This window comes from Antennarius striatus, chromosome 23 (genome assembly GCF_040054535.1).
Source record: "Antennarius striatus isolate MH-2024 chromosome 23, ASM4005453v1, whole genome shotgun sequence".
Classification (NCBI taxonomy): Eukaryota; Metazoa; Chordata; class Actinopteri; order Lophiiformes; family Antennariidae; genus Antennarius; species Antennarius striatus.
In genome coordinates, this window is record NC_090798.1 from 6,600,336 (window position 1) to 6,627,645 (window position 27,310).

The following is a 27,310-nucleotide window of genomic DNA, read 5'->3' on the forward strand; positions in this document are numbered from 1 at the left end:
CACCACATAAACAGCAACATAAAGACAGCTTTCATCACTGTCCACACGGATTGTAGGTTGATGCCTGCATGAAAAAACCTTGATAAACCTTTTTTTACTTAGAATTTTTCAGCTGTAAGGTAAATCTGATAATAAGCATAGTACTGTATCTGAATTTTGTGAGCGGTCCATAATTTGAGTCACACTCCGGAGCAGAAGGTGGCAGTAATGAGCTCGTAAGCTAGACGCCAGCAGCCCCGCGTCCGCCAGCAGTAAAGGCGAAGAAGAAGCAGAATTAAGCGGTAGACGAAAAAAACGAAGAAGAGACTAATTGTTTCGTCGTTCAACAGCTGTAAGTATCTTTGTTTTTAGATCTTTCTTTACTCATTTCTATTCCTCCTATTGCAAAATTCAATATATTTGACACAGGTCCAGTGTAAATACACTCAATGTTGATATTTAAATAAACTTTATTTAGTTTAGACGCGCAACAAAATGGCTAACCCACTGAAGCTAACCTTAGCATGCTAATAGTAGCCGTGGAAATGAACTGATCCTGGGTCGCAGGGCTGAGACTAGGAAGTGAGTCCGGAAACTTTTCGACGCCACTTATTGTTATATCGGTTTTATTCACCTTATTTGTGTCAAGCATAATAATTTACATCTGATTTAAATATCGACATGTCAAATTTCGTATCGTTTTGCGCCGAGCTCCTTTGGCCTATGGACGCTTCAAATACAAGCTTTCCATATCTTGATACTGACGTAATGCATCCAACATTTGCAGTCACACTGATGGCTTTCAGTCATAACATTTTGTTCTGTGTTATGTTCTGTCTACTGTCTTTTCAGAAGAACACTGGAGTAGCAATGGTGAAAATATTCATTGGTAACCTGTCTCAGCACACCGGGAAGGATGAAGTGGAAGCTCTCTTTACCCCGTATGGAAGTGTGACAGAATGTGCCAAGTACAAAAACTATGCTTTCGTCCACATGGAAGACCGCAAATCTGCAACCAAAGCGATCCGGGAGCTCCATCTCTATAAACTGAATGGCAGGCCTATTAATGTGGAGCCCAGCAGAGGAAGAGGAAGCTACCAGGGCCCTGTGAAGATCCACATAGCCAATATAGAGAAGGGTTTTGATAAAGAGCTTCGTGAGATGTTTGAAGAGTATGGCACTGTCACAGAGTGTGCCATTATTAAGAATTTTGCCTTCGTGCATATGCTCAATGCTGATGAGGCAATGGATGCCATACAGGGCCTGGACAACTCAGAGTTTCAAGGTAAGCAATTTGATATTTCACTCTATGAATGTAAGGATTTGGAAGTTGCCGACTTTGCCTCAGTTCGAGTTTGGCCTTTTACATTTGAGGGACGATGTCTTTTTCTCTCTCAGGAAAGCGCATACATGTTCAGGTATCAAAAAGCAGACCCAGAGGGGGTCCAGAGGAGGAGGACTTTCCACCTCCACCTGGCAGAGGAGGTTATTATCCTCCTCGCCACCCTATGGACCAGCCCGAGCCTTCGTACAGAGGCCGTATGCCTGCTTACCCGTCTCTTCCTCCGTTGCCTGCTCCTCCGAGACGAGTACCTTATCCAGACCGTGGTTATGGCGAGCGAGACGGCTATGGCGTTGTCGATTACTATGAGAGATTCAGACCCCATCCTCAAAACACGGCAGGCTATAATGACGGCTATTCCGGTGCCATCCCCCCTCCTCCGCCTCCTCCCTCTGCACTGGTTAGAGAGCGTCTCGGAATGGGGGCTAATGATCCGTACAATCGCTACCCGCTCCCCCCTCCGCCGCAGCCCTCCATGGTCAAGGATCGAAGCCCCATCCGGCGAGCACCCGCAGCTCCAGCTCCTCCACCAGCGGGTAATGGGTACTCCTATGAGCGATCTCGGCTGTCCCCGCTGTCTCGGACTCCGATGTATTCCACCCCCAACCCCATGGAACCCGTTTCAGAGACCGTGCCGACGCTGCCACCGACAGCAACACCACGATATACAGGCTATTAAAAGTTTAATACAAGGTGAGCACAGGGTGGATGCTTCATGCCATAGGTCACGTGGCGAAAAAATAAGTGTGATGGAGATAATCAAAAAACATTTAGCGAAACATTTTATCATCATAAGCCAGAGCTCTTAATACCTACAGATTTAGTCCAACCGAGAGATCAATAATTACTCATTGCTAATAGGATCCTAAAATATTGCTGCTTTATCACCTCACTCTTGCGCGCATCCTTACTAAATCACGGTTCTTGACATGTGTGGTGTGCTCTCTTTCCAGGTTTAGAATATGACAAGATCGTCGTCTGCTGATGCTCGTGGCAATAAACATCCCTCGTCTATGGCGGATTGCGTTGCGTTCACCTGAGACTTACTGGAAGATATTGTATTGCGGACAGCCCCGTACATTAAAAAAAAAAAAAATAGTATACAATGTCTACAGTTCACGTATTCTTCTGAGCTTTTAATGCCTTTTTGTTCCTCTGCTTGTTTGCTGTTCAGATAGTTAAAATGTTTTCAGATTAGTTTGCTGGTTTAGGTGCATAGTCTTAGTTTAACGGCCAGGTAATCTGAAGTTTTTCAAATGGAAATAATCTCTTGGAAACTGTGACATAAATTTTAGTAATAAGGGAAATCATTTAAATGAAATTATGTGCAGTTTTTGTAAAAACAATTGTTTTCAGACTACAGATATTGGTGGATGACAAGGCTCATCAGTAAACGCTAATATTCGGTGTAGACAAGGCTTTAATATAAAAAATGGGTGTAGCGACACATGTCAGCATGACAGATCAAAATTTCCTGTGTTCTTTTACACTTTGTGTTATCTTTTCTTGCGGAAATAGAATATATACCACCATTATGTATGATTTTATTTACTCCAAAGGATGCTTTTCATTTCAAATCTTTTTAATAAACAAGTCATACCAAAAACGCCGTTTTAACTGTGAAATTATTCCTCGTTGGGTAGGTCTTTTAGTCGCAGGACCTGGCAGACAAATAGTATTCACCAGACCAGATATGTTCAGTGGCGACCAGGCGTTAAAGTCCTTAGCATACTTTTATTTCCATCCTTCACCCTGATTTTCTTTGATTCTTCAGACTCATAAACTTGACACATAGTAGATGACTTATTTGAGATGAATCTTTGGTATGGGAAGCAACGCTCATCTGCTTTCCATTTGTGTGACCTTTGAAGGTCAGAAAACCAAGAACTTCTGAGTAGCTTTTTTGTTATTGGCCACTTGATTGAATTGGATTGATTCCTAGGTCTTTAGTTATTACCAGAAACTGCAATGTGAGACAAAAAGAAATACATTTGTCTAACTTCCCCTTGAATACCCTCGAGGTTAAGCTATAGGTAACGGAATCTGTAGTTGTGCCCAACCCCGCCGACTCCCTACAGTGATCAGAAATAATCAGTTTGCTTCTGTTTCCTGAATTTTCCTGTGGCTGTACGCGATTTGATGCCGTTTATTGGCTTCCGCGTGTCTCTGGCCTAGAGGGAGCTGCATGTTGTCATGCCTACCGTGTATCGAACCAGTTTCCCTTGGATGTTAAACGTTAACCGAGCTGTGTGACGACTGTTCTGGCCTGTTTGTGACAGTTGTCCTGGGGTCTGGGATTGCTTTTCTAATTTCTGTAACTGAGTACATATTCCATCATTTTCTTAACTCTCAACATTATTGATTTTATATTTGTACAACAAATTGCATGCTGTCTTGGTATTCTTAGTATTTGTGCTCTTTGTAGGTTATTAGACTATGAAGGAGGTGGCAGCTCATGGTAAGTAGTCCCTGGGGGATGATGTGCAGCGACCTGCCAAGTTCAGGTATGTGTTGTTCAAACCTCAATGTAAAGCAGCTGTTAATTATTTTTGAAGAATATTAACTTAAAATATTAAATATTTTAACACATTTAGCATAAACCGTGCATGGATAATATTTTTAGTACCGTCAGTTAAATTTAAGATTCTTGAAATTAAAATACATGATTTTTCTTATTAAAATAAATGTAATGCTTTGGAGTCTTAAGCTTCAGTGCTGTTTACTTACTAGGTTTTACTAAAGTATTGTGAGATCAAGTACAATGTAAGAACAGATAATGTAAAGGTTTGATCGGTGACGAGTTGATCGCTGACTGTCTGCAGGCCTACTTCTGCTCTGGAAGCTTTAATGGTTGGAGAAGTGAACTCTCAGGTTTTGTACCCTCTGAACATTGTGAACTGTGGGACAAGATCCGACCTTGTACTTGAAGGTAAAGCCGTATGAGTTCATTCCAAATTCATGGAATTAACTATTTTGTTATGGAATCTACATTATAGTGAAGCGTCTCTTGTTTTCACAGGAACTGGAGACGGTTCTTCAATGACGGACGGTTCATTTTTGTTGAGGTGAGATGGCAGACATCGGAAAATATCTGATAGCTTTTTTCTTGGAGACCAGTGACCCCAAAATAATGGATAATTATTGAGAGAAGAAAGACTGGACTTTTCTGATTGTTATTTATTGAAATTATTGCAAACATTAAGAGTAGAAGCAGTACCTCCTCTTTCCAGCCTAAACATCCCTGTTTAACTGAAGAAATGCATCGATGGCTCAAAGGGACTGGTGTCGCAGTTGGTTTGTTCTTGACACTTAATACTTTTGATTTTCCTTATTTTCATAAAATACATCATGCTGAACTAATTTTATCAATATTGCACAACTATCAGGTGGAGGAATTCAAGAAACCTTGAGTTTGGAGTCTCATTTCTTTATTCAACTTGTGAAAAATGGGAGCAAAAACAAAAGTACTAAGTTTGATTTTGAAAATGTGCATTAACATTTTAAAGTAAACTTTTTTAATTTACGTACAATATATTATTTACAGTTTTGTTTAATCATGTGCAGCACTTTTAATAAAATGTACTTTTAAAATGATCCTTTCTGCTGTCTTTTCATCTGAGAAGCTGATCATAGTAAACCTTTTAACATAAAATACGATTCCTGGAAACAAGTGTAGAAACAATCTGAAATGTTGAAAACATGCTGTCTACCTGAGGATAGTCTGGGATGGATCATCCCCAGGAACGAAGGGTGAAAGGTGAATTGGATCCTGGACAGATAACCAGCTAAATATTAATAGGCTGTATACATTTGGTGCTTTGGGAACGACCACAAGACAAAGAAGCGTGTGACACAAAAAGAAAAATTCAGGAAATCATCGAAACCTGCTGAAGAGCAAAGTGGTTTCTCTATTCCCCTTTTGTTTGTCCTTAAAGAAAGGTTCACATTTCCAATGAGGTTTTTTTTCAAGCTGCACTCCCTTCACAATGGATGAGCGCTGTGAAACAGTGGTTTGTGGATGACATCTTTCACCACGTTTTTATATTGTTGACTGGAATGGTCTACTTCCTGCATGGCATGGATCCCATTTTAACTTCTATGACTCTTGCCCACCAGTAAACACATAAATCTTGTCCATCTCTCGTCCATCATTTCCTGTTTGTAGCTTCAATAAACTAGATAATAAATCTCCAGCAACACTGGACTTTGACAATTATTTAAAAAATCAGTGCAGTTTATGGACCTGATATAAACAGAATATTGAACCAGTGTATCTGAAATTTATCTCATCAATGCTTGTCAAAGTAAGATCACCAGCCAAAGGGTAATGATGCATTTTTACTGTAATCCCTCTTTTATGGGTTTCACTTTCAGCAAGAACACATCTAAGTACTTCATACTTACACTGTGTTGTAATTTATTAGGTAAATGTATGTTCTGTGGCTGCAATCCAGGCTAGGACATCTAGCTGTTTCCATGTAGCTACTTCAGATTCATTCATCTTCATATCAGAGGAAAGTGTACTTCATTGATCATCTAACAATTTTAGGTCAGTCAGTATTAAAAAAAGCTTCATTTCATCCTTTAAATATACATTGTTGAGAACACATTGTTTTTCTCAAGTAAACTTTAAATGCAGAACTATTATAATAAATTTAATTTCGTTTGTTATTGAGCAAAACGGAACCTCTGCCTTTGAGTGAGATTACCCAACTTTCCAGAAATTTGAAACCGCAATAGAGGTTTCTGTTTTCTTTGTTTTCACCCTGGCTCCGGCACTGTAATTTGAGCTCAGGCAGAAATGCAAATTTTCTGTTTTCTAATCCGTCACTGACTTCAGGTGCAACAGCACTCAAAGAAACAAAAACAAAACAAAACAGTTTGACAATTTATTTAAATACAAGTAATTTAATATTAATCTTAATAATTGAAAGTATGAAAACAAATGGCTCAAAGTAGCACTTACACGAAAAGCAGATTTTCTTCACAAAAGTAAAACTAAAGGTGTAATAACATGATTTCAGATGAAAAACATCATCTCAACCTGATTGACCTTTAAAATGACTACAAACCAATACTATCAGTAATATCATGAACAAATAAAAAGTCACATCAGATGGTTGTTCATGAGTGAAACATGAGAGTTTCATCTGTCTCCAGGGGCCCATTCACTCTGAGTTCATTTGGGTAACTAACACATGAGCTTGTTTCTATGACTGGAGTCATGCTGGGCACACACATGCATGTCTCTCTGAATGGAGACACTGGGAGCACCTCAAACTCCACCTCAAAGCTCCCCTTGGCCTCTCCACTGTGACGGATGACCACCATCTCATACTCTCCGAACCGGATCAGGGCTTTATCCGGGAGGTCCATCCTTTCCAGATAACCAAGCACCACACTGTTCACTGACATTCGACACTTCTGGCTGAAGTTCTGGATGGTGAAAAGCATCTCCTGGCTGTGGGGTGTTCGGTAGGCTTGGAGGGACAACTGTTTTCGAGACACCCTGGCATCGACCAGAGTGTAGGCACAGGTCTGAGAGTCACGTCCTAACTTCAGAGGTTCATCTGCAGAGTGTCTTCTCTTGGTCCCCAGAGGAAGAAGCCCAAAAAGGCCCTTAAAGTTCTGCTGAGGATGATAAAGCTTGATGTGGAGGTAAGTAAGGAGATCCTCCTCTGTCTCCATTGTCTGGGACACATTCATGATGAAACAAATGCCTCCTGAAAAAATCAATGAAAGTGTTGATTGTCCTGCTGAAGTTTGGCGATGAGAAACTGTAGGAACAGATGGCAATCATAATAAGAATCCCTTGAGATAATGATGTTTACATGTTGATCTTACCTCAGGTGTCTGTGTCTTACCAGTATTGTCTGGTTCCTTTGTTCCCTCTGCAGATTCTGGATTAAATGTGATTGATTGGAATGAGAGGGAACTCGCGTTGCTGCCAGAAGAGAAAACAAGCGAGAACTCCTCCCTGAGCCTCATGTCTTTTTCGTCACTCTCACAAGACCCAGTAATAACAATGCTGCTTTCAAGTGCAACTTCGGCGTTACAAACTGTCTTGTGGTTAGCTGTTTAACGCAATAAGCTGTGAATGGAAAAGTCTGGTTTTTCCTTTCGTTTTTCAATATGAGATGGAAAATATCTCCATAGACGGTGAAAAACAACAACAACAATGCTAGCCTTTGTTTTTTTTAAACAAAGTTTAAAGAAATCTGCTCTTATAGTTTAGGGAAAGTTCAGCATATCCGTACCAAGTTTAAAACTATTAAACTATAAAATAAATAAATCATTTGGAACAATGTCAGGTCATGAATAAATTGTTAAATGAATTATTGGTTCATATTCAGCACGATAGAATGGTAAACGTATTGTTAGTAGAAACATTGTTATTACTATTCAAAATAATAATAAACAAACACAGCACACATTTATTACAATAATGTTTTTTTAATCATCTGATGCCTATTTTTTTTAGATGGATATTTATGAATTCCAATTTTTAAGAAGGGCACCTTAATGCAGCATTACGGCACTGAAAAGTCCAAGATGATGCAACCAGACAGGACGTCAGTGCTTGCTTCACGAAGCTGCTGTACTGAAACTAAAACGTTACGCATTAGTAATATTTTACTAAATATTACTTTAGTAATATTTAGTAAAATATTACTAAAGTATCCTCGTAGTTCCGGTGAAAAGTTACATACATAAATAAAGTACATACATAAAGTTAAGATGGAAAACAATCACCCATTCAGATGTCTCAAGAAGTGTGTTTGCGTATAAAAACGGAAGTAACACGTGAGCGAGTGTTTTGTAGCAGTAAAGTTAGCTTACAGAAGAAATCATTAAACCAAATGTTGTTGCATAGATAAATAAGATAGTTTAACGCGATATCCCCCTAACCTGCTGGTGGCGGTGTTTCGGTGTTGTGTGGATGTCCACCGGATATAGACGAAGAAGAAACTAGGGAGCAAACGGAAGTCAGCAGAAAAGCAGTCGGTTAGCTGTCAGTTCTCTACGTAGGTTCGATTTTGAAAGGTAATTTAAGACATATTTTGCCGCTCTTGCGATTTTTAAAAAATTATTAAATCCAATGTGTATATAATAATTTACTAAAATGTTAATCCTATTTCTGCGGCAGTGTGTTTTCTCCTTCCTTTGTCGATATGGACTGTTGTGCTTTGTGTAATAGCGTTGCATAATTAGCATGCTAACCATAGCTAGAACTACAGAATTTGTTCAACCAAGACTACAGATTGTGGCTGCATTTAATGTTAATCCGTACTGCAGGTTTATTTACAACTCGTTGTTGGTAAAAGTATTTGTATTAGTCCAGTTTTATTAATGAAATCGAAATCATAAATTGCTAGCTGTCTTTCTGTGTAGCCGATGTCGGCCATTTTAAAGTGAATGGAAAGGGCCTGTTTTTCCCTGATAGCTGTTATTGACATGCTATATGCTAGGAAGGTACTTTGTTCCACTTTCCCCATACTCTCTTAGTTGAAATCTAATGCTTACTGCTGTATCTTTGAGGATCAATTAATTTAATTTTGATTGCTCATCATGTATATATATCTAATGATTTTGTTCCAATGTGTTTTCCAATAGGTCTTCAAAAATGGTGAAGATTTTTGTGGGAAATCTGCCTCGGGAAGCAGACCAAGAGGAAATCAAGGCGCTCTTCACAGAGCACGGCACCGTCACAGAATGTGCCATCATCAAGAATTATGCTTTTGTCCACATGGATGACCGTAAGGCGGCCACCAAAGCTATTAAGAGCCTCCACCTCTACAAGCTTCATGGCACGCAGATCAATGTTGAAGCCAGCCATGGGAAGAATCAGGGCTCAGTCAAACTGCATGTCGCCAATGTAGAAAAGGGCGCCGATGATGAGCTTCGTGCTCTATTTGAAGAGTATGGTTCCGTCACAGAGTGTGCAGTGGTTAAGAATTTTGCCTTTGTGCACATGTCTAATTCCGACGAGGCCATGGATGCCATAAAGGGATTGGACAACACTGAGTTTCAAGGTAAGAGTTGGCCATCAAATAATAAAGATTCATATGATATTCTTGTTTTACATCTAATTATTTTAATCTGTATTTTGTTTCTGCAAATGTTTTTTTAAAATCAGGAAAACGTATCCACGTCCAGATTTCGAAGAGCCGCCCCAGACATGATGAAGAGTTTCCACCTCCTCCCCCAGAAAGGGGAGGCTATTGGCCCCCTCGCTATCCAGGGGACAGGCCCGAGCCTCCTCCACCTGGCTTCATGAGAGGCCGCCTTGGTCATATGCCCCCAGGTTACCCTGCCCCTCCTCTGCCGCCGCCCCCCCCTAGACGAGCCCTTTATCCTGATCGTCCTTACGATGGTGACAGGGAAAGATTCGGCGTCGTAGATTACTATGAGAAGTACCGAGCCCGTCCGTATGGCATGCCCTCCTACGAGGACCAGCGTCCTGGCGCCCCTCCTCCCCCGCCACCTCCCTCAGCCGTCGTCCGAGACCGTCTTATGAACCCGTCGCTTGACCCATACGAGCGTCGGCCACTCCCACCGCCTCCGGCCTCGTACTATGCAAGAGATCGCAGCCCCCTCAGGAGAGGGCCAAACGCACCAATGCCCCCCCCTGCCAGTAATGGCTACTCCTACGAGCGCTCTCGCCTCTCTCCAGTTTCCCGAGTCCCTCCTTACGGAGTTCCACGTGCCAGGGAGCTCTACACAGACCGGCTGCCTCCGCCACCGCCTGCACGCTACGCTTATTAATCCAAGGTGAGAATAGGCCTGAGGTGGTCTGATGCCACATCTCTTTAAAAACTTGCCCTTCGTCCCTGTAACGGCAGAGGCAGCTTGAGATCTGTTCGCTCTACGAAATACCACTCCAAATCTTTTAGATTTGTTCTGTAATGCACGTCTCTGCGCTAACATGGATTCTCGCTGCTCTCTATTAAATGAGTCCGACAAAAACTCCGACTTTGCATTGAGGAACTACGCAGGGCAACTCAAGACACGGAACTCGAAACCTTTTCGATCACGAAGAAGGAACAACGTGCTTTTATGACCAATTGCAGACAGATCATTTGTGTCATTTGCTCTTTTTCCAGGATCGTCGTTCTACTGCGTCTGCGCTCGCCGCCGCCTCCTGATGCACGTGACGCTTTCCTCTTCCTGTCTGGCTGAGCGCGTTGCGTTCCCCTGCGATGCTCACAGAAGGACGTGAATTGCCGGCGTCCACGTCTGTTTTGCTTTCATTATTTTGGGACAGTTTTTACATTCGGATATTGTCCCGTGATTGTTTTAGTTTGTAACTGTGCTGTACTATTTTTCTTGATCCACGTCTGACTATAGGCGGATTTTTTTTTTTATTTTGTACTTTTACGTTTGAATCATTAGTGTTCTGATATTGTGTGTGATCATTAGAAAGCTGAAAATTTTCAGCAGCGTTTTCTAGGCGATACTTGTGACTGTAGAATTAACTGAATTTACTCTTGCTAAATAATCTAAACTGCACGTTGTTTCCATCAGTTTAACTTCCATCGATTACAAAAACCACCATGTGGCGTTGCTGTGAGAATATAAACTGTCAAAACACATAGGTTTATAACAAATGTAGTAAATAACTGTTGATAGGACAGTTACCGCAAAGCGCTCTTGTACCTTTGAAACTTGTTTTAAATAAACATTTGTTCAGTAATGTTCACAGATGTGCATAAAATCATTCTCAGCGCAAAAATACCTCATCGCTTGCATTAATGCGCAAACTTTTACGGAAATGTCGGGAAATAATCAATCCTTTCATCTAATGATCTGCGTTTATCCATGGTGAAACCACGCATAACGAACCTGTTGAAATCGTCACGACAACGTAAGGAAAGCTCCTCTCTGGTCTTGTGTGAACTGCTACACTCTGAATCTTTCGCCAGCGTAGCTTTCCCCCCTCAACGCTTGTTTACATTAGAGAAAAGGCGCCGTGACCGGTGGAACAGAGTCAGGTGAGGTTTGGTAGCCGAGGATAGGTTACCTTCAATCTGGGGGAGATGACCTCTGGCTGCCAGACACCTTCAGAGTCAACAGGTAAGTCAAGGGTTTTAAGAAATCTTGAAGCACAAACTATTTTTAAAGGTAATTTTTGTGTTGTTTACTACAGAGATGATTTCTTGTAGATCCTACAGAAATTTTTGCTTTTTCAGTCCAGATTCATGTATTTCTGAATTACCTGTATAGCTGATAGTCCTTTTCCAGGCATTCCAAGCAGCTGCTTTGAAGACCATGGTTGGCTTTTGGGAAGTGGATGTTTTTGAGATGGGGCATAAAGGAGTGCTGAAGACAGCCTGGTTAGAGTTAACAGGTGTCAGTAAATTCTACATGTATTGACTTTTTATGTGACAAATTAATATTGATGCTACAATAAGACTTTATATTATAATGTTACGAATTTGTCTTTGTATTGCCATCATGTGAATCTGGCCTGCATAAATAAAGTACTGAAAACACTAAACACGGATTTCTGGTAAGTCATGTGTAGTTCTCCTCTTGGCTTCGTAGATCTTTTTCACATCTGTAAGACGTACATTAAATTTTATAAAAATTTATAATTTGTCGTTAAGCAGCTGTTGAAATTCCATTTTTATTTTGAAAACTATGTAAAGCAACAATCTAAGGACAATGTTGAGTTCATATGGCTGGAGGACAGGGTCTCGATCCATATCTACGGATCCTGTGGATTCCTGAAAGGAAAATCCCAACAGTCTGGACAGTAAATGTTGCTCCAAAATTAAGCAAAGTTCATCAGAGATTAACAAATAGCTTTTAGTATCTGTTGTTCTGTTTGTTTCATAAAGTTGAATTAGTTTCCAGCCTCTATTAGCAATAAGAATTTAAACAATTCAAATAGATGAAAGTATTGTTGCCTGTGATCACGCATCTCATTCAGGAATATTTTTGAGGCTGTTTCAAAGCTGAAGGCCAGTCTTGGTTTACCTCTAACTCACTAAAATATATTTAGATGGTTATTTATAAGTGCTGCTTGACAGTTCTCATGAAGGAATTCAAATAAAAAACATCTAGAATGGTGATTCTTAAAGGAGTAGCTTGACAGCACGCAGCTTAAGACTGTCTTCCTGTGGTTGAGTCTATTTTAGGCCGATTTCTGTATTGCAACCACATAAATTCTGAGCATGATTGCACAGCTTTGATAGTGTTTCAGTGAAAAGTGAAGGTCTATAACAACAGGATGACCACACAGCTTGAAAAATACTGATGAGAGTCACAAATTACACACAGATAATTCCAGCCGTTTGGTTCTAGTTTATCAACAAAATAAATCAGCTGATCGTTGTGAGACTGCTTTTCCATGGATTTACATGAATATCCAAAAGTAAACTACATAAACAGAAGGAGACATTTGGGGTTGGGGATTTTGCCCCCCTGTTCTAGAGTATGGAGCCATTCTGTTGATGTTAATGAAGAGATTTAAGTGGTCACATGTAAAAAGACACAAGGACAGCATCTTTGAGTCAGTGTCAGGTAAGCTCCATAAGTTGCACAATATAAATGATATGATTAAAGATTGGTATTAGAAGATGTCAGGGCTGCTGTCTCTTCCTGTAAACCTCAACCACTTCTCACTATTAAAACGTTTTTTAAAAAAATTGCCAACAAAATAACAAAATGATGAAGAAAAATGTGTAATTTAGGATATAATGGTTCTGAATTTTTTGTTATTAAAGGAACCACTCACAGTTTCTTATGCTCACAGGACATTTAATTCCAGCTGTGTCTCTGGGTCCAACACTCTGCTGCTTCTTCTTTTTGGATTAAATCTCACTGCTGAATAGGTCAACGTATCAGAGCACAGGTTCTGTAAAGAAACATGTTTACGGTTACTCATCTCACATTCCACGTGGAGAGTGCGACACAAGCCTTTAATAAACGTTAATAAATGGTTTGATTACCTCACTGTGTTCTGGGTTCTGTCTCACATTACGAGCTACATGAAAAGAAAACATCGGATTTGCCAATTATTCAATATTATTTCTTGTAAATTAGCCTTTTTTCAATTTTTGCAAAATTAGTTATTATATTTATAATAATGATTTAAAAAAAACATACCTTTATGAAGTTTGATGAGTTTGACATGCAGACCAATGATGAATATAAAGACGACCATTATCAGGACAAACAGAATCAGACCGACCATGGCTGCTGTTCCATCAAATGCTTCAACACGAGAAGAATCTTTCACAAAGACACGTGGAATAATTATGACCAAAACAGAAGAAAGCAGGCCCACATGCTCGAGTCATGAAACCTATTTGAAACCTTTCGTAAACTTTTTTTTCAGTCCCCTTCTTTCTTGAGACAGAAAAGACATTCTTACCGTGAACCTTCAAATATGTTGCACTGACAATTACTGCATGTCTTTTTGATGGAAACCCACAGAAATACAGTCCACTGTCAGAAATATTCACTCCCTTGATCTCAAGAAAAATGTATGCGATGTTGGATGTCATATAGAATTTGTCTTTTTGAAATCCGTCACAGAATGTTGCGTTGGTGTTGGGTCTCCACAGCCACACAATGCAGGTGATGTTGGATCCGTTGGCTGATTTGTACCAATATATGTGTGAGGCAAAACTGGAAAAATTTGAACATGATAGTGTGACATGTTCACCAGGCTGAACTTCGATGAACTCCAAACATGAGACAGAGATGCAGCCTGAAAGAAAATATATTTATTCCTTTGAAGAAATCAAACAATTCATGTCGCAAAGAAAACATGGTTTTAAATAACAATTCCAGCAAACAAAAACCTGGAGAAAAACTGGCCTTTGGATAGATGAAGTACATAGATGCACTTACTGAGGGTGACGAGGAGAGCTGTTTTCATGGTCAAGTTCATTGTTGCGTGTGCAATGTGATTAAGACTGAAATGGTTGTGACTGATGCACATCAGGAGGAGGGGTCTCTGTGTGCAGAGGCTTAGTGCTCCTCTGTCCATCCGTAAAGCTCTCATTAAAATGGTTACACAGATGAACAAGACGATTTTGTGATCAATAACACGTAACCCAGACTGTGTGCAGATCAGTACAGTTGGAGGCAGCTCATCACTTTGTCTCCATCAACTGTTTTTTTTTTTTTATATTGTCTATACAGACATCAGCAGAAACATCTGTCAATGGAGGTATAAATCTATTGTCCCCTCTATAATGAGGCTAGGATAAGGATCCAACATTAAACGTGGCCCGGTGAGGTTTACAACTTCTTCAAGAAACAGTTAATCAACGCCCCAAAAATAACTTTTGTCTTCTCATCCCTTTGTGGATGGAAAGGGACATCTCTTAATCCCCAAAATGTTTCTGGAGCTTTATTGCATTTCTGCTTTCTTGAATTTTCACAAAAATAATTTAATTGGATGGGGACTTGTTTTGATCCTAATTTCTTGGAGCCCTAAGATGGAATGGATTGATTCTGAAAGACATTATTTGCATTAATTAAAACAAATTCTTCCCCCTCTAAGCTAAAAGCTTTGGTGCATCTTCTGCGGTTTGCATAGCATCGCTAGACAACATGAACATGAACAGGACATGTTTTAGCTTAGCAGCTTCACTAGTTTTAGCTAAAAAAAAAAGATTGTAAATAAAGTAGAGTGTTTTCAATTTAATTTATGAGCTCGCTGAAAGCAGAAAAAACAGCCCACATTTTCTTCATTTGTTAGCCACAAAGCTTTTTGATTTGAACGTCCAAAGAATCTTTTTTTAAATTTTTTTATTTCGTTTATTTTTTTGTTTCCAGACATGTTGTTACAGCAGATGTTGCAACATCAACAACATCTGAAAAATAAAAAAAGGGTTGACGGATAGAAGCCATTTGGCTTGTCAAATTCTCATGCCCAGAATAAACAACATCTCATCTTTCCATTGACACAGGTTGTGGCTGTCTGGTCATGCAAGATGTATTTGTGCAGTATACTTAACTCACGGTTTGTGGTTAGTTTCAATTTGACAAGCAAGTATAATTAAATTATAAGCAACTCTTGGTCAGCATTTAAGATAAAATACTTAACATGCTGGGTGAAGTTTACCATAAAAAAATATACATACAATTTGATTGTACATACAATGAATAATATTTAAATACATTGTTTGAAAATTTAAAATAAAAAAAGAAAGAATTTATTTTTATTCATTAATGCTGCTGGAAAACATGTCTGAATACAATTATTTTCATTTTTGCTCTATTAATACAGAACATTATTTAAACCGGTTCATTAAAGATTCAGGAAATTCTGAACAGTCATGCTAGTCAAAAACAGCAGAAAACCTGCTGCAGCACTGGAGCAGGTCTCTGCCTCCCCATAAAATCAACTTTATGGACATGAATGAAACGATATCCCATCCATTTTCTTGTGTGTTGTGATGCAAAGAGCTTAAGTCTCCATGATGAAATGAAAAGCAGCACCAGCACCATCACAATTGAAGTTTGATTTTTCCATACAATGTGCTTTTCTTTTTCAAAGCAGAACATTTTCTTTTCGTGTCAAAGTAGCGTCGATCGATTTTTGTAGTGCTGCTTGTGAGTCACCCGTGGTTATGTTCAGACCACACTGTGCTTTCTCTTCCTGTCTGTGTGATGTGACACACTCGCTTTTCCACCGCCGCTTTGAATGGCACCTCTGTTCTGTAGATATAATGAAAGACGTGGATTCAGAAAAGCAAGGAGAAAAGAACACTGAAAAGTTAATTTTCTGTGTCTCCTAATTATAAACTGCAATGCTCTGTAATATAGGTGTAAGAAAGAACGATATGTATTGGTAAAAGGGAAAGAGCAAGCATGTAATTTAGATAATAAGAGATTCATGACTAGATTGCAAAGACCCATTAGTAGTTCAAAAACCTGTATTGCTGAACACAGAAACCACATGAGATTAAACTGCCAAATATGGCCTCCTCATGAAGTTTAGTCTTTTGGGGGGTTTTTTTGTCTAGATGTTTCTGGAAATCTTAACATGTTTTCAAGCCTAGAATTCTCCATCTAACAATTTTCTTTTGATATCTAGTCATAATCATATTGGCCCCTCTTAATAGATTTAAAAAATATTGCACTAATCTACTTCCTTATGAATATCTTTGATTTCAGCTTTCTGAACAATTTACTAAACGTGATAAGGTCTGTTTTTTTGTTTGGATAGTATTACAAATGTATATTACATTTGTAATATATACATGTAATATAAATGTGTTCTACTGGAGAAGCTGTGGGACTCGATGCATTTTAGTGACTGTAAATGCATTCTTTACAATGTCCACTAGAGGGCAGTATTCGATCACGTCACACATTAAACCTGTTGGCGATGAAGAGCGCGTTGTCTTATTCATGTCATTTTCTGACTTAATTCCTTCATTTTTTGGCCGATACAATTATTATTATTATTATTATTATTATTATTATTATTATTATTATTATTATTATTATTATTATTATTATTATTATTATTACTATTTCACAGAGCAGACAGCTGTAATATGGACGGTTCCCTGACAGGTAACCATATTGGATATCCTGCTGTATCCGTGGGGCCGGGCCCCTGACATCACTGCCAGCCTCCGTCACCACTGCGTCAGCACCGATGAGCTCAACGCGTTCCCGTCCGTCAAGGAGGGAGGGGTGAGAGAGAGAGAGAGAGAGAGAGAGAGAGGGAGAGAGAGAGAGAGAGAGAGAGAGAGAGAGAGAGAGAGAGAGAGAGAGAGAGAGAGAGAGAGAGAAACGGGGTGTTGTCCCTCCTAAGACGCTCACGCATAACAGAGTAACGGCGACAGGGCGACGACAGAGCATCCCTTCATCCATCATCCTCTTCCTCTCGTTTCTGGGAACGCAAAAGGCTGTCCTTTCAGCAATCGAAGCTGGTGTTTTATTGAAGTCCATCCCGGCTGAGAGACGCGGCGCGGACATCAGGAGAGAGTCGGAGAAGCGCGCAAACGGAGCGGTTCAGCACCTCGGACAGCGACAATGGCTCCAATGGTGGAGGAAGGAGCGCAGCTCGGTGAGTCCTGGTGAATTCATCCTCAGACAAAGGGATGAATGTCAGTGTTTTGGAGGAATCAGGTGATGATGTATTGAGGTGAAAGAGGAATTCTCCATAAGCAGACGTATCCTGAGACTTACAGTTTCCATTTTACTGCTGAATAAAAGGCAGCAACCAATAATGAATTATCATATTTATTCACTATTTTCATATTTGGTTGTAAATGCGAGTGTGTGTTTTTACATAAAACATCTCACCGGTCGCCTCTTCGCCCTCCTGTTGTCCCATCCATCTGTTGTTGCCTTGAAAACCAGTCTACCCAGTGTGTGAAGCTGAAAAATTAATGAGAGGATAAACTGGAAAATGAGCTCAGTTACCGCCTCTTTGGTGGAGAAATCTGAAAGAGAAAGAAAAACCCTTCGACTTTATGTTAGATGGATGCTTTGTCAAGAATTATAGTAAGATTAGCTTACAGTAGATAATGTGGATTGGCAAGATCTCAGCCAAGGCCCGATGGTCCAATTTAATTCTATTAAACCTATTACAATGCAAACTAAATGCCCTCTCACTATCATTTACAGGACAGCCCACCTATTATGAAAACATGTTTATAACAAGGTGAATTGAGACTTTTAAATAAATATCTAAATCTGTCGGATTCATTTTTTGGTCAGGATTCATGCGTCGAGAAATCAAATAAAAAATTTACAATTGTGGAAAAAATAATCCCAGACTTGTATCAAAATTTAATGCAGTCTAGTCTGGCACAGGGACCAGTCCTCCCATCAAGATTACTGGAAATCTGTCCAATAGTTTTTGTGTTATTCTCCATACTGATAAATAAATAGGATTTAAATTTGAATTTGTTGTTATGGTTTTAAAATCTGAGAGAGAATTATATAAAAATAAATAAGCAGGCCAATAAAAATATCCTCATACGTTGTTAGATCAGCATTACAGGAACCCAGGCTGAAACTGAATAAAGATGCAGACGATGATGTAGCTCAATAGATTTGACTATATCGTCTGAAACGTGCCGCCTCCGCCTCCGCCTCTCTCTCTCTCTCTCTCTTTGACTGTGTGTTAACCTGAGTGCTTTTCCACTTGGCCGCCTCCTTAACTGCAGGAAACACTTTGTGTTTCGGCCACTGAAATGAGCCCATTAACTCTGTTCTGATGCTGTTGAGTCATCGTCATCAAACAAAGAGCCGAGGCACTCGGTGGGTTTTAGTGACTCCAATGGAGGATGGTAGGTGTCTAAATGCCACTGCTGGTGAAAACAATAAACCATTGTCAATCTAATTAGGAATATAAATGAGTTTGCTTTGTTCAACCATTTTTATAACTACCCTATAAAAGAACAGTTCCTAAATATTATCTAGTTTTAAATATTATCTAAAACCTGCTCAGCCTTAATCATAATTGGCTTGTTTTTCATCCCAGATTGGCTTGTTTTTCATCCCTTTGAGTCAAAGCTGTAGCCTTGACTCACAAAATGGATTCAAATGCCACATTTAAACCTGTTGAGGTTGTGCACACCTAATGAATTCTACTACTCCTCCTCCATAGTGGCAGTACCCGCGGGTGTTGCTTTGGTGAGCGTCTTTGGCCTCGTCTTCACTGCGTCAGCCTTTGCGTGGATTTGCTGTCAGCGTAAAAACACCAAATCCCAGAAGACACCTCCCTACAAGTTTGTGCACATGCTCAAAGGAGTCGACATCTACCCGGAGAGCCTGAGCGGTAACAAGAAGTTTGCTGCATCCGCCGCCACCGCTTCAGCCAACGACCCCGGCAAAACCGATGTGAATGGAAACTGCCACACTACGTCGCTGATGAGTCCCACTGGCTCCGGCAAACTGCCGACAAGTCCAAGCGAGTCCAGACCGGCTTTGCATCTAGATCTGGAAAAACGGGATCTGAATGGTAACTTCACCACCAAACCGTTTCATCACCACCACCACAAGGTGCGGAGCTCCCCAGAACTGGAGCTGCCCTCTCCCCAAGCCGGGTTCACCCAACCTGGTGTGATGGAGCGACGTGACCTGCCTTCACCGTCCAGCACCCTCTCCAGCCAGGCACCCACCCCAGCTGTGGAAAAGACCCAGGTGGAGGAGAGAGAGGGTGGGCTAGGGACCCTTCACTTCTCCTTGGAGTACCAGTCAGAGAGGAAGGCCTTCATTGTACACATCAAGGTAGGGAATTTTGTTTTTTTTGAAGCTACAATCAGATATATAAAACAAATCTGAATGAAACCTTTCACACATTCCAAGCTAATCACATGACTCAACTTTTTGATCCAGGAAGCCCATGGCCTGACCCCAACTGACGAGCAATCGCTGACCTCTGACCCTTACATCAAGCTGACCCTGCTGCCAGAGAAGAAGCACCGGGTGAAGACCAGGGTCCTGAGGAAGACTCTGGACCCCGCCTTTGATGAAACCTTCAGCTTCTACGGGATTCCGCTGGCACGGGTGTCAGAGTTGGCCCTTCACTTCATGGTGCTCAGCTTTGACAGGTTCTCTCGAGATGAGGTCATCGGAGAAACCCTTGTACCCTTGTCCGGGATTGACTTATCCGAGGGACGTGTCCTCATGAGTCGAGGGATCATCAAGAAGAATTTCAAGGTAAGATCTGGAACACTGTGGATGTGTGGAAACTTAATTTTATTTTTGTTATTGTTGATTGGAGCATCAGTATTTCCCTGATTATGACATTAGTGTTTGCTTCAGTTCCTAAAAGCACCACAATTCTGGTCTTCCAATGTTCCTGAATTAATCAAGACAGAAATTAATACGCAATCATCCATTCATCTACGTGGAAAAATATTTTAATCATGGCAATTTCTCTAAGTCACCTAAATGGAAACATATCCAATTAATTTATTTAATATTGCTTTCAAGTGTTATTTAAATTAGCTAATCTGCACCTTGAAGAGGAGATTTAAGTTTGAATATAAATAATATATCAAATAAATTGAAGCTCACTTTCAGTGGATCGATCCCTGCCGGTATGAAACTGTTCTTGTTAAATGAAGCCAAGCTGGAGAGCAGATAGTAGGTTTATTCTTTCTGTAGCGCAGTGATCGCATCTGCTGCCCATAATGGATCTGAAAGCTGATACCAAGGACTGGCGCTCTTAAATGGAAGGATGGGAGCCTTGGATCTCTTTTTTATCATTAGATTTTATTATTTTTGCTTCATTTTTGCAGTTTGTTGATCTCATTTATGAAAATAGGATAATTCTGAAATATCAAACAGACATTTATGTTATAATATTTTATCCTGAAAAGATATGAGACACCTTTCCACTCTAAAATACGTGCCTCACAAGATCTCGATTATGAATGGTTTCTTTTTCATTTGATGAAGAGCTTAAGATTCAAACGTCATCTGAGACGTTCAGGCGCGACTTAAAATTTAAACCGTTTCCATTTGTGGATTGAGAGGATGGAGGGGTATCTACACTGCACCACAATGGATCCATGATGTGGTGGTCATTACACTTCCGTTCTCTCTGTTCCTGGCAATAGTGAGGACAGTAAAGCTCCTGGATCACATTCAGTATAAATTCCTTTTCGTGAGTTGTTGTGTGTTTTAGCATCAGCGTCAGAGGTGTAGAGGTATGCAAACCTTGGAAGTCTGACTGAAAACCTTCTGTGCAGGGTTTCTTACACCATGTTTACCATAAAGGATGGGGGGTGAGCACACCTCTGTAGTTTAGCATACAGTGGCTCTACAGACTGGTGGGGCCGGGGAAGGAGCATTGATGATGGAATGTGAGATAATATCAATGTAATCATGGATTTGTAGCTTAAAACTTTGCCTCTAGAGAAAAGCTGGAAAATACAACTCAGAATTTATTCCCTCCTTGTCTCAGCAGAGCTTTCTGTCTCTCTCTCTCTCTTTTTTAAAAAAAATCATCAACAGAATAAAATTCCTCTGACTTGCTCCATGCTGAGACACATTTCATAAAACTCTTCAGCAAGGAGGATTTTGTTCAGAACACTTTTTAAGGGGCAAAATATAGTTTTTAGAATGCATAATATTGCTTTGGGGATTTTTCTGCTGAATTGTTTCATTGAATGTAATATTTGCTGGTAAAAAAACAACAACTCTTCTTACTTTATTTCCTGTAATCAGCCATAATTTATGAACTTTAATATTTCAGTTCTTGTTATGTCTCATAAAATTGGTGCAAACAACCAATTGAGTGGATTTAATGAGGTATATATGTAATAACAGATGCAGGATTTTTCTCTTTCTCCATTGTTCCTTGTAATTAGAAGCAGCCCTTGCTAGCAGGGTGGTGGCTGTCTTTGTCTGCATTGCATGGATTTTTCCTCACTGCTTTGTGTGTGTAACAGTGTGCATGTATGAGCACACCGCAGGTCACGGGATGTACATGGCTTGTCACTAGTGGCATGGCCAACGGCCTGTTTTCACCCCGGAAGTGCAGTAGAAATGTCATGGACGTATACTTGTTAAATCGGATGCAGAACCACCAAGTTAGGGGTAGTAATAGACTGCATTCTATTTGTAATTCCCATAGCAACCATGAGTGAGGTGTCCCAGGCGTCAGATTTCTTGGGTGTGGAGTTGTAACACAGTGAAAGCGCCGATGCAGACTCGCTTCTCAGTCACACCTTTGTGCTTGTCGAGATGTGAGAAGGAGCTTGTTTAGCTTGCAGTCATTCTTAGTACACATGCTCTCTCAATGACATGTATGACTAATGTTTGTGGAGTAAACGTGATGTAGATGCAGTGGCAGGCAACAGCTTCCTCCTTAACCATCAGCATAGTAAACATAGGATGTGTTTGTCAGTGTGTTTTTGTTTTCATTGTTACTCAGAGCATCTCTGAAAATCTCTTCTCTAATTCCTTCCACACCCATCATCTCTTTATTCATTTTTTTCATCCTTGATTTGTCTCCCGCCACTTCTCATCCATTTACCCTCCCTGCTCTCTCAACAGAAGTCGTCCGGCCGAGGTGAGTTACTGCTGTCCCTGTGTTACCAGTCTACCACCAACACTCTGACCGTGGTCGTCCTTAAAGCTCGCAACTTACCCAAGACTGAAAATAATGGACCTACAGGTAAGAAAATTCTATGAATCATGCTTTCTTATCCTTGATTGTGAAGGGTACTTTAAACGGGAGGTGCCATCCAAACAAATGCATACATGCACGTATCTGTTTGGGTACCTTCTGCCCTGTTGGTCACTTAGAGCAGCCCAAACGGTTCTTGATTCTGTGATAGCTGCCGCAATGACATAGTCTCAGCATCAGAGCGAACTGATCGAGATGTGATAAACACAGACCTACACACACAGCCTCTTTCGCCCTCTTAACTGCCATTCATCATTTCAGCTCTATCAATTGCTGTATTGATCTGGAATAATATGCTGCTCTGCAAAGACTGTGAGGTTGGATTTTCACCATATTTTTGCTTCCTCTTTCACTTTGTGTCTTCACTCTTGTCACTCTGGATTTTTAGATCCATATGTCAAGGTGAACATGTACCACGGCAAGAAACGGGTGTGCAAGAAGAAGACCCACGTGAAGAAGTGCTCCCCCAACCCAGTCTTCAATGAGCTCTTTGTGTTTGACCTTCCCTCCAACGAGGGCCTGAGGGACACCAGCGTGGAGCTGCTGCTGATGGACTCAGACGCAGGCAGTGCACGTTGCCCCAACACCATCATCGGGCGCCTGGTGTTGGGCACGTCAGCGGCGGGCACCCCCGGCGAGCACTGGAGGGAGATCTGCGACCACCCACGTCGCCAGATTGCCAAGTGGCACGGCCTGTCGGAGGATTAGGACGCCAGGATGGATTCTGTCATCTGTATCTGATCTGGTCTGGAAAGACGTGGATTGAGGATGGAAGGGATTTAACATTTCACTAGCCAGTATCCATTGGATTTTTCAGTGCGGTCGGGTGGGGGAAAAAAAGATAGGGGACTATGACATTGAGGGGATGGTCCTTTGAAGTGATGTCATATTTCAATCAATCATGTATCTTTGAAGGTGTCGGGTTTCATAGGAAAGCGGGTCATGACAGAGGGAACTTTGTAGCTTTAAATGCTCCAAAGACTGTCACCAAAAATCATCTGGCCCCATGAGATGTCATCTCCATGGCAACAACCAATTGTCACTGTAACTGTGTGCAGCACAGAATGTCTTAAATGTCGCTACTGCTCTCTTTCTCTTCTTTCTCTTCTCCATTCTTCAGCTCCTCCTGTAAATACTAACCTAGACCATCGTATGAGAAATGGAATGAAACACATCTCACAATGCTGTAAAAATGTGGATTATTAAAGTTTATTTTATATCGATGATGTTTACTTCATAAAAATGTAGATTGCTTTTATTTATGTTTTTTGTTTTGTACTCTTATAGTTGATTTGTTGGACATGTTTTGTAGGTATAAGTGGTATTTCATATATCATTACTTTAGCGCAAGAAAGCCTAAATTAGGTGGTTTGAGAGAAGATTGGAATAGACTGAGTGCATTGGGGACAGTTAGACGTGGATGCATGAGCGTGTGTGTGTGTGTGTGTGTGTGTGTGTGTGTGTGTGTGTGTGTGTGTGTGTGTGTGTGTGTGTGTGTGTGTGAGTGCTTTTGCTGATGCACCTTTTGGGTTGCGTGGGTGTTGGTATGTGTGTTAACTCTGAAGAGATGTGAGCCACATACTGTTTACTGTCAGTGTTGTGTCCCTCTTACTGTGAGCACAAAGACAGCTGAAGTGTAAAATGTATGTACCTTACTATAAAACAAGGCAAGTTCTGACAAAAGACCTGGGTTTGCAGTCTTTATTTATCACCATATACTGGACAAGTTTTTGTGTGTGTTGTCATATTTCCAAAAATGTTATTACCGGTGGAATTAAATTAGCTAATTCACTGCTTGAGGGATTTTTAAATTCACAAGTATGGGTTTCATTCTATTTTGTTCTTTACAAAAGGAACGTCTCCATAATTCATAAACCTTGCATAAACGAAGTATGTCCTCAATTCCAACACCCCAGGGATGACATCATCAAACCCAGTCCAAGTCTGATGATGTAATGAGTGCAGAGCGGCTAAGTGCTTCAGGCTGAGGTCATCGTGTGAATTTAATATCAGTGAAGTGGTTTTTTGGGTGTGGGTGGTGGTTGGGGGTGGGGATTGGGTTGGGGGGGGTAGTGCTGGCTCAGCTTAGCCCCTTAAAAATACAGACTCACCCAGCTGCGTATTTTTAGATCGTCTGTCTGCATTGGTCTCCTCCAGAGTCTAATCAAGGGTTTGCTAATGTGGTCTCCAGGGAAGCAGGAGGTTTGTCACTCTGTTCTTCTTTTCTTGTTGTTATAACCTGTGAGGCTGCATTCAAGTTCCTAAAGTAAAACATATTCCTGACCTGCTACAGATCAACACAGTATGACCTAGACACTGATAGCTAAATAGTGGAAAAGGCTCATTGACCTGTACAAAGTAGGTGCTTTATTTACTTATTTATTTATTTTTTATTTCATGTTTTTTGGTATTTTATGAAGCAGAAAATTGGCAAAATGAACATCTTCATAAAGTTGATGGCAGATCTGGAACTTACTGATTGTGTTTAATCAAAAGAGGGACATTCAATTTATCAATGTCATAAAACGTAGTTTAATTAACACCAGGGTCACAAATGATAAAACCCCTTTTGCTATTGCACACAAATAAAAATCCACCCACATTATATATCAGGTTCACTGGCAAATTTATCTGCATTGATTTATTAATAAATCAATGGTGCATTGATTTATTGATAAATCAATGGTGCATTTGATTCATCGATAAGTCAATGCAATATTCATAATATTTTACTCACAGGAACAAACATATGCAAGTAAATTGCTAAACACTTAAATCTCTGTATTAACCTTCATAGACTTTAGCAGTGAAGTCTCATTTCTTCTTTCTGTTAGGACCTAAATGTTCATGTCAAATTTTACTGAATTTTTTTTTGTAATATGACGCAGAAATGTCCAAAAAGACAATTGTTTTGCTCAAAACAAGAAGCAGAATATTAAAAAAAAATAAATCTTGAAATATGACTGGAAGCATGCTTTGAAAGTCCAGACCTAAAGATGCAGCGGTTGCATCACCCGGGCGTGGCAGAAAGAGAAAGCTGTCAAAGGCTGCAACCACATTCATGAGGATAATGGTGGGGGGTAAACATCACTCAGTTGGTAAAGAAAGCCCAGCAGAGACTTTACTTCTTGAGGATTCTGAGGAAATACAACGTGTCTCAAGAGCTGCTAGTGGCCGTCTAGTGGCAGACTGAACAACAGTTTCTGCTATTGCTGTAAATCTGTTGAACGCTGCCAGATTACTGTGAAATATGTATGTGCACATGTATAATGCAGTATTGAAATGCGACACCACTAAGTGTCTTTGTGCAATTTATGCATACATTATCGATACTGATAATTCCAGACTGTGAGTGAATATTGAATGTATGACGGTTGTCTTTCTCACCTGTTTTTATCTATTTTTTTATGTTTTATATCTGTTTTTGTCTGCATTTGCACTGAATGACAATAACAATAAAAGTGATTTCTGATTAGTGTAAGAGGACCTGCAGAAGTTAGCATTGCAGTTAGCATTTTACTAAATAATTCAACGTGTGGATGCTATAAAATGAGCAAATTACAAGTGTGCCTTGTCCTATTCTCAAATGGTTAAAAAAATGTAATGCAGGATTAATTATTCTGTTTTATTATGAAGCCTCCACAAAACCTGTCATCAAATTCCAGACAGACATTTTATCTCTTTCTATTCACATTTGCACAAACGTGCTGTGTAGTAAACAATTTATAACAAATTATAAAAGAGTGAGGAAGTAAACATTATTATTAGTACTTATTAGTACTATCTTCCTTTCTTCTTTTATGCGAAGCAGCATCCAGCATGTTAGTATTTCTTCACTGTGTGTGTGTGTGTGTGTGTGTGTGTGTGTGTGTGTGTGTGTGTGTGTGTGTGTGTGTGTGTGTGTGTGTGTGTGTGTGTGTGTGTGTGTGTTAACAGCCTCCAGCAGTTCGTCCCTCTGGGTCTAATCAAAATGTGTATCCTCTGATGAAACCCTGAACTCTCCTCTGCAAACACTACATTATACCTAGCACCATCAACATACATGCACACACACACACACACACACACACACACACACACACACACACACACACACACACACACACACACACACACACACACACACACACACACACACACACACACACATCTGCACTAAATGTGACCTGTTCACATCCTAACAGTCAGAATGAGGTCAGGTTAATCTGATTCAGACAGATGTATGCAGAAATCAAATCACTCAGTGTGTTGGTGCATCCAGTCACTTCCCTTCTCTCTCTCTCTCTCTCTCTCTCTCTCTCTCTCTCTCTCTCTCTCTCTCTCTCTCTCTCTCTCTCTCTCTCTCTCTCTCTCTCTCTCTCTCTCTCTCTCTCTCTCTCTGTCTCTTTGTGTGTGTGTGTGTGTGTGTGTGTGTGTGTGTGTGTGTGTGTGTGTGTGTGTGTGTGTGTGTGTGTGTGTGTGTGCGTGTGTGTGTGTGTGTGTTTCTGATCAGGGAACTCACAGTACAGAGAGTACAGTAACTAAGTTAGACATCTCTCTACTTATTGATTCTTTTTGTAACCATTCTTCCTCCAAATCATTCCGGTCCTTTCATGCTGCATGTTTTCAGTGATAAAAAAGTGATTTGTTTTTTTCATTTAGAAACTCAGCATGGGTGAATGAAAACATACATTACATCTAAAACTATTAACTAGTTTCATTAAATATGCATTAAAATAAATGTTCATCACACTGACGCCTTTAGTGACATGAGTTCATGCACTGCTAAATATGCCACCGGGTAAATCCCTCTGTATTTAACATGAGCCTTTAAATCTGATGTTTATAGCTGCATTTCACTAAACAGGTAGCAATATTTCTGG

At 40.3% G+C, this 27,310-nt stretch overlaps 5 protein-coding genes across 9 annotated transcripts; 3 read left to right on the plus strand and 2 right to left on the minus strand.

The window, feature by feature from the left end:
* Window positions 1-204: 204 nt before the first annotated feature.
* On the plus strand, window positions 205-5,444 carry LOC137590887 (RNA-binding protein 4.1-like). 4 transcript variants are annotated; one of them, XM_068308724.1, is made up of 6 exons: window positions 205-331; window positions 832-1,264; window positions 1,378-2,014; window positions 2,275-3,825; window positions 4,144-4,250; window positions 4,341-5,440. In XM_068308724.1, the coding sequence occupies exons 2-3, from the start codon at window positions 850-852 to the stop codon at window positions 1,998-2,000; spliced, it is 1,038 nt and encodes a 345-aa protein (XP_068164825.1). In that variant the 5' UTR covers window positions 205-331; window positions 832-849; the 3' UTR covers window positions 2,001-2,014; window positions 2,275-3,825; window positions 4,144-4,250; window positions 4,341-5,440. The 4 variants fall into 4 exon arrangements, with proteins under 4 accessions (XP_068164825.1, XP_068164827.1, XP_068164824.1 ...); XM_068308726.1 differs by having other exon boundaries at window positions 3,747-3,825; window positions 4,341-4,916; XM_068308723.1 differs by having other exon boundaries at window positions 2,275-4,250; window positions 4,341-5,444.
* Window positions 5,445-6,194: 750 nt separating this feature from the next.
* Window positions 6,195-7,451, minus strand: tifa (TRAF interacting protein with forkhead associated domain). 2 transcript variants are annotated; one of them, XM_068308728.1, is made up of 2 exons: window positions 7,186-7,451; window positions 6,195-7,098 (listed from the first exon to the last, which is right to left on the minus strand). In XM_068308728.1, the coding sequence occupies exons 1-2, from the start codon at window positions 7,307-7,309 to the stop codon at window positions 6,446-6,448; spliced, it is 777 nt and encodes a 258-aa protein (XP_068164829.1). In that variant the 5' UTR covers window positions 7,310-7,451; the 3' UTR covers window positions 6,195-6,445. The 2 variants fall into 2 exon arrangements, with proteins under 2 accessions (XP_068164829.1, XP_068164830.1); XM_068308729.1 differs by having other exon boundaries at window positions 6,196-7,044; window positions 7,166-7,312.
* Window positions 7,452-8,241: 790 nt separating this feature from the next.
* rbm4.3 (RNA binding motif protein 4.3) lies at window positions 8,242-11,019 on the plus strand. Its single transcript, XM_068308727.1, has 4 exons — window positions 8,242-8,365; window positions 8,936-9,354; window positions 9,459-10,093; window positions 10,426-11,019. Exons 2-3 carry the CDS (start codon window positions 8,946-8,948, stop codon window positions 10,085-10,087), a joined length of 1,038 nt encoding a protein of 345 aa, XP_068164828.1. The 5' UTR covers window positions 8,242-8,365; window positions 8,936-8,945; the 3' UTR covers window positions 10,088-10,093; window positions 10,426-11,019.
* An 817-nt stretch (window positions 11,020-11,836) lies between these two features.
* Window positions 11,837-14,217, minus strand: LOC137590966 (uncharacterized). Its single transcript, XM_068308826.1, has 6 exons — window positions 14,183-14,217; window positions 13,701-14,039; window positions 13,433-13,558; window positions 13,276-13,310; window positions 13,078-13,181; window positions 11,837-11,879 (listed from the first exon to the last, which is right to left on the minus strand). Exons 1-6 carry the CDS (start codon window positions 14,208-14,210, stop codon window positions 11,837-11,839), a joined length of 675 nt encoding a protein of 224 aa, XP_068164927.1. The 5' UTR covers window positions 14,211-14,217.
* A 2,919-nt stretch (window positions 14,218-17,136) lies between these two features.
* On the plus strand, window positions 17,137-24,091 carry syt4 (synaptotagmin IV). Its single transcript, XM_068308249.1, has 5 exons — window positions 17,137-17,363; window positions 18,915-19,537; window positions 19,646-19,969; window positions 22,316-22,436; window positions 22,837-24,091. Exons 1-5 carry the CDS (start codon window positions 17,330-17,332, stop codon window positions 23,154-23,156), a joined length of 1,422 nt encoding a protein of 473 aa, XP_068164350.1. The 5' UTR covers window positions 17,137-17,329; the 3' UTR covers window positions 23,157-24,091.
* The last annotated feature ends 3,219 nt before the right edge of the window (window positions 24,092-27,310 follow it).